Here is a 6,690-nt window from a genome sequence, read left to right as displayed (position 1 = left end):
CAAGCTGGTCCCGCAGGAAATGCCTCCCATGGTGAAGGACTCCGCCTGTTCCCGCAGCCTCGGATACAAGCCATGAGGGAAGGCCACCCGCGCAGCATGGCTACACGCACTAGGCACTTAACTCTCCCCAGTGTCACCTGAAGGAATGAGCAAAGGCGGGAGGGGGAAAACTCCCGCCTAAATGAGCCAGTCCGTATGATGGAGGATCTTTTGTGTGATACCTGACGAGGTACAGACAAAAGATCTGACCAAGAATGCGACAGCTCACTGACAGCAGCATGGCAGACAGCACGCCACAGCACTGTGACCAATAGCCGCCGCCTACCCACCAACTCCTGCCATACCACGTGCCTAGCCTGTAGTTGGCAGAAGAGGAAGAGTGCACGACACGCCTGCTCTGTGTCAGCCGCTACCTATCCACCACTCACAGGCAGGGCACGTGCATAGGTTACAGTTGGTAGCGTGTTGGGCCGGCTAAACCCCTTGGAAACCTACCTTCGGCTATAAATACCACAAATGGTATGATCATATCTTATCACATTATCATCATAATATACCTGATATCTGCTCTAGCAATCTCTTAATATACTTTTATATTTAAAGAGCAATCTAGTCTGATTCTCACGCCGGAGGGTGGTCACAAGGAGGAACCCCCCCCTTCTCAGTGACGAGCTCACGGTGTCTGTTTTGCAGGTTATCAGAAGAACCATCTTCCAAGGGTCTAACCCCTCGTGGGAAACATCTCTCCAACCCCCAGGTTACCAGTAACCTGTCTGGGGTCCGGTTAGTGTTTCTTCACCAGGCCATTTAATTTTTAAAGAATGTAATAGTATACATACTTATTTAAATTGTTAAGTACGAACTGAGATGTAAAAGCTAGAAATAAATCAATAATTAATAAAAATGATTATGATGAAAGTATGATTAAAAGGCAAAACCAGAAAGTGGTTTCTGGCAAAGAGGGTGAGTGCTCAACGCTTAATCGCAGTCTTCACTCTTGGCTTGGCTACTTTACAGAGCGCATGAAAAACACATCCAAAAGTAGTTTTGCAGCTTTATTCAATTCACACATTGCTTGTTATCTTTTTAACAACTTTTCAATAACAAATTTCTAATTACATTGTGCATGTACTTGTTCAGATTCTTCATTCCAACTGTTCCACGTTTAATCGCAATATATATTTAGCCACAGCCGCATATAAAAATATACCCTATCTCTCACACATAAAAAAAGTTTTAATATGATGTTTTTCAAGAACAAATTGTTATAACTCATCAAAACGTAAACGATGAATTTGGATTGAATAACTTTCAATCTGTTATAATCATGAAAAATATAACTCTAAACTGATTACAAACACATTTGCTAAGCACAGGGAAAAGTCGATCTTGACGAATTGGAGGCTTGACTCAGCTATCGTATCCGAATTCCATAATAATTGTTTCAATTTCGTCATTCGAGATTTTACCCCAACTCTAGTGCATTCCAACTCTTTTAGTTTTAGTGTAAAACATGCCAATCGCTGATTGAGTGACATAATTTACACATTCATCTATGTTTTAAGTTCTATACTCTTGAGAATTCCGTTTATTTTGTGCTTTCATTCTACGGTCATGTGTAAAGTTATAGTTTAACATTGTACAACACAGCCGATAAGTGTTTTGAGTACCTAGCTCTAGCACATGTATTGTTCTAGCTTATTATTGAATCAAGTTCTATTGGTAATAAGTATGTGTGTTGTGGAGCGCTGCTTTACCACCTCATCCGGCCACTTATCACCACGTAGGAAATGGGGCTTTAAAGCCCCTTCCTCATAGAGTCTCATTGTGGTTTAAGCCCCTTGCCGCCCCGGTAACCAAATGCTAAGCTCCCTCATGCCGCACCCCAATGCCACCCTGGTGTGGTGTATGGGGTGGTAAAGCCCCCTCATGCCACCCCATAGAGCTCATAACACCCAGCCTTATAGCATTCTCATTCAATCTTTCAAAATTATATGAGAGAAGCTTATAAATTATATGATGAGGTTTTGAGTGGTGTATATTTAGTCTCATCTTTTAGTCATTTTTTTTCCATTTAAATTTATATGAAAGAAGAATAATAAATAATTGGAAATTAAACAAATATATATAGGAAATAAAAAAGGAATATAACAAAATGACTAAAAACAATTGCGTTGGGTTGGGACCTTATCTTTTTGAGTCCCTACCTTCAAGTTTCAACTCCAGTTTTTGGTTCAAACTAAATATTTCTTGTACTTGTCTTTCCTTGTGCGTGCGTGTGCCTTTGCGTCTTTCTCTATATGACCCATCTCTCTCTCTCTCTCTCTACACATATAATATATCTATATTATATTACAACATAAATGTGGAAAAAGTAATTTTACACTATGAGCTTAAGTAATTACAAATTTTAATTTTTCATATATATGTAATCCAATATTCTTTTAAGCAAACTTCCCTATACGATATCGTCAATAACCTTTTCAAACATTAATATATATAGGGGAAGGTTAACGTACTAATGAAATTAACGTGCTAAAATGAGAATCAAGTAGAATAATTATATATATAAGTAGAGTAATTACATAATTATCCTACTTATATATATAATTACTCTACTTGATTCTCACGTTTAGCACGATAATTTCATTTGTATTTGATCCAAACCCAATATATATATATATATATATTATATATATATATATATATATATTATTTTAAAAAATTGAATTATAAAAACGAACATCTTATTCTTTTTAATTTAAGTCATGTGGTAATATATGATTTTTCTAATTAGAAAAAATAGCATGTTAAGTAATTACCGGTGTCTGTTTCCCCACGAAATCTCGTGGGCACCTCTTCCTCTCTCTCATATATATAAGATACAACAATATCATATGAATATGCTAGAATAGAGACATTGTCTGCACTATTTTGTCAAAGTTGGCAACAAAATAGTTTCTTTCTCATCTTGATCATCAACCTTCCAAGTATTATTATTATTAGTTTGTGTGCAAGCAATCATGGATGATTTGCAATACTCATGGTACAACCTCCATGACCGTGAACAACAAACCTTTGATCAGTTTGATTCAGAAAACATGTTCTTGAATCCAATACATCAGTTATCACCTGCCAATTGGGCTGATCAAGCCATTGCAGCAGCTGATATGATTTGTGGTAACCAGTTCCAAGAAATTAAAGATCATGCAGCTACTGAACCCACCACCAACGCTGCAAACGCCTCGCCGGAATGTTTACTTTCCGGTACGTATAGCAGCACGGACGACACCTCGGATAAAGTTTCCGTTGGTTTCTCTGTTGCGGGAAATAATAATAATGTTAGCGGTGTTTCGTCCGGTGATTCGCTGACCGAAGACGGTAATGCTTCTCAATGCTCCACCGGAAAGCGGCCGATTAGCGGCGTTGGGGGTTCGGACAACGAGGCGCTTCATAGACCGAAAAGATCCAGATCGAATACAGGTAGGGGTGTTCATCGGGTTGGTTTTAACCAAATTCAGATTTTTGTTAACATAAAAACATCATTTTATTATTATTATTATTATTATTATTATTATTATTATTATTATTTTATATATATTTTTTTTAAGTTGTCATCTGAGCGACTTAAACCCAATACCTCACAACCCCTTGGTATTTTAAAGCCTTTGTCTTTGCCGAAAAACTGAGCGAAAACCAAATATATGATTTGGTTCTTTATTTTAAACAGTTTTATTTTGGTTCTATTTGGTATGTTTGGTTATTTGGAATTGGAATATTGAACAAAAATCAGAGTTTTTAAACTGAAATCATAATTAAGTATTGGTTTAATGCCAAATAGGAAACCAGATATTTTATTTGTTCGATTTTATACAGTTTTAGTTTCTTTCAACCCATTTAGTTATTTGTTTCGATCATAATTCCAACTTTTATAAACTGAAAACCTTATTATAGGTTTCGGTTTAATACCAAACTAGAAACCGAATATTTAATTTGGTTCGGTTTTAAACGATTTCAGTCCGGTTCAGCTTGTTTGGTTATTCGATTTCAACCGGAAACCTTATACATAGGCCGGTTTGGTCTAAAACCAAATATTTAATTCCGTTCGGTTTGGTTTTTTATTTAATCAGTTTGAAACCCGAATACAGGTAGACCAGCTTCATCGAATATCAACTTCCAGCAATACAGTAACTCATCAGATACCGATACCGAAGTGATTGCACAAATGAAGGAGATAATATACAGAGAAGCCGCTCTTCGGCCAGTGAGTTTCGCACCAGAGACAGTGGTGGAAAAGCCTAAAAGAAAGAATGTGAGGATATCAAGTGACCCCCAAACTGTGGCGGCACGCCAACGCCGTGAAAGGATCAGCGAAAGAATTAGGGTATTACAGAAGCTTGTTCCTGGTGGCAATAAAATGGACACTGCATCAATGCTTGATGAAGCTGCAAATTATCTTAAATTTTTAAGGTCACAAGTGAAGGCATTGGAGCACTTAGGGCAGAATAATACAACAATCAATGCAGGTGGTACAAGTTCAGTTATCCCTCATGCTTCATTGGTTGTACCTAGGTTTTCCATGCAGCCATATTTTCAATTTCAGAATAATACAACAATGGAAGCAAGTGGTGCAAGTGTAAAGAGCACAAAAGATGACACTCATGCTTCAATGGTTGTACCTTTTACTCACAATTCATTTTTTATGCATGAAAACTTGTAATTTATTCTATGCATTGAGGTTAAAAGTAATAAAGAAACCCTAGCTAGCTTAGCTAGTTAGCAACCCCAAGAAACATGCATGCTAACGATAATCAAATCATGTGAATGATCAAAAGATTCAAAATTCAGAACACCTTTTTTTGTTAATTTTAATAATTTGGTGATAATTGCCCTCATCATTTGTATTTCAAATTGTTGTGAAGGTAATGATTCACTCATGATGTAGTGAATTACCATCTATATAATATAACTACACATGTTCTAAATTATAACTCATTTATATAGTATACAATATCAAGGGTCGGCAGGCTTGATGGGTTGTACACTGTGCTTCTCCTTCTGTACGTTCTCTACATCAATGCAATCCGTCCACCTTTTACCATCTACATGAGGCGGCACCACCACCGTTGTATTGAAGACTCAAGACGCCAGAAAACAACCACCCGATATTGATACACCATCAACGTCGTTTCAGTTTTTGGTTATCAAGTTGAGTTTATTTTGAGGTTAACCCTAATTCTTGGTGCGTAGGTTTCTCCTTCTTGGACCCTCTTCCTTAATTAGTTTTAGGCTGTGGTTACGGGCTCCGCTTCGTTGTTCTGTTTCATTCAATCAACGATAACTTATTACGCTAATTGTTGTTAATTTATAATAAATTCATTTAAGTTATAATAGTTCATTTATAGAAAAACAATTTATTTTAGAATATTAAGAACTACAATTTCCAGCAGTTTACAAGTTCGCCTAAGAGAGGAGGTAAATCATTTGTGATTTTGATCGGTTTTACTTCATTTTTAGCTGTCTGTTTGATATGCCAACTCATATATTTAACCAGTCGGTTTCGTCCTGTTAGCAAAACAATGATATAAATTTTTTGAAAAAAACGACTGTTGTGCTTAAACTGGGATTTAAGTGTAATTATAGGCATAGAGAATAAATATACAATTATTTTAGTTGGCTAAACATTCTCTTACATTAATAACATATATGTTTTTTCAAAACCTAAAGGCTTACTGTTAAACCGGGTGAGTTATTGTACAAAGGGGATTGATCGATCGTAAGAAAGATACAAATGCATCAGAGTGCAACACGTGGCACTTGGGCATGGGTGTATGCACCCGTAAACAAGCACGTAACTTGTATAAATTATTAGGCAGCCTATAATAATCTATAATAACACACATACATAAATTACACAACTTATATGATGTTTACACAATCTATTTCAACTACATATATACAAAGTCAAGCACAACTTATTTGGATTTTTGAAATAGTTGATTTGTTTTTTCAAATTGTATAGCGAGACTATACTTATATGCATGCTTAACATGTTAATGAAGATCCACGTCTAAAATAATCGTTAATCGAGAAAATCAATCTCCAGTGTGTTTCATTTCCAGAATCACAGTTCTTTAATGTTTAAATACACACATAAAAACACAATCATTTAGTTAAGAAATCAAACAAACATAAAATTCAGATTGGGCATCAAATCTGAAAATTGAATGCCTCACTAATAGTAAAGCTTCACAATGGACCTCTAGCTTGCCATCATCAAAGGACTAAATCGACACAAATCAAGCAAGGAATCGATGACTCGCTGCTCGTTGTTTTTGTCGATAAACTTCATTGTCATTCATCGAGATCCACAGGTACGTAATATGAGTGGGGTGTTTGGGATTGCTTATTTTTACCAACTTATAACTTATTAACTTGTTAAAATGTAATAAGGTGTTTGGGATTGGCCGGATTGCTTATATTGTTAGAGGAAAAGTTACATAAGTTACACTTTTGTAACTTATTGAAAAGTAATAAGAAGGTAAAACAAAGAATCCCAATCACCTAAGAGATGTCTTGTGCGATATTAATTGTGTTCAAAAGTTACATGTAAATCGAAAAGATAAATAGAAAATAGAAAAGCTATTCACAAAGAATTATAAATTTTATTCGTTGGTGATTATTTCTTCT

At 35.9% G+C, this 6,690-nt stretch overlaps 1 protein-coding gene across 1 annotated transcript; it reads left to right on the top strand.

The window, feature by feature from the left end:
- Positions 1-2,844: 2,844 nt before the first annotated feature.
- LOC143604601 (uncharacterized) lies at positions 2,845-4,720 on the top strand. The gene is made up of 2 exons (XM_077081027.1): positions 2,845-3,483; positions 4,149-4,720. Exons 1-2 carry the CDS (start codon positions 3,024-3,026, stop codon positions 4,718-4,720), a joined length of 1,032 nt encoding a protein of 343 aa, XP_076937142.1. The 5' UTR covers positions 2,845-3,023.
- Positions 4,721-6,690: the final 1,970 nt, after the last annotated feature.

The sequence above is a fragment of the Bidens hawaiensis genome, unplaced genomic scaffold, assembly GCF_021521415.1.
Source record: "Bidens hawaiensis isolate Kalapana, Puna unplaced genomic scaffold, B.hawaiensis_p1.1 tig00065958_1, whole genome shotgun sequence".
Taxonomy (NCBI): domain Eukaryota; kingdom Viridiplantae; phylum Streptophyta; class Magnoliopsida; order Asterales; family Asteraceae; genus Bidens; species Bidens hawaiensis.
Note: the sequence above shows the minus strand (reverse complement) of the source record. Positions and strands in the feature narration are given on the sequence as shown.

Excerpts from the sequence above, each read along its gene's own strand:
- LOC143604601 (XM_077081027.1), top strand. The coding sequence starts at position 3,024 with ATGGATGATTTGCAATACTCATGGTACAACCTCCATGACCGTGAACAA. Across the intron at positions 3,484-4,148 it reads AAGATCCAGATCGAATACAG|GTAGACCAGCTTCATCGAAT; the intron begins GTAGGGGTGTTC and ends ACCCGAATACAG.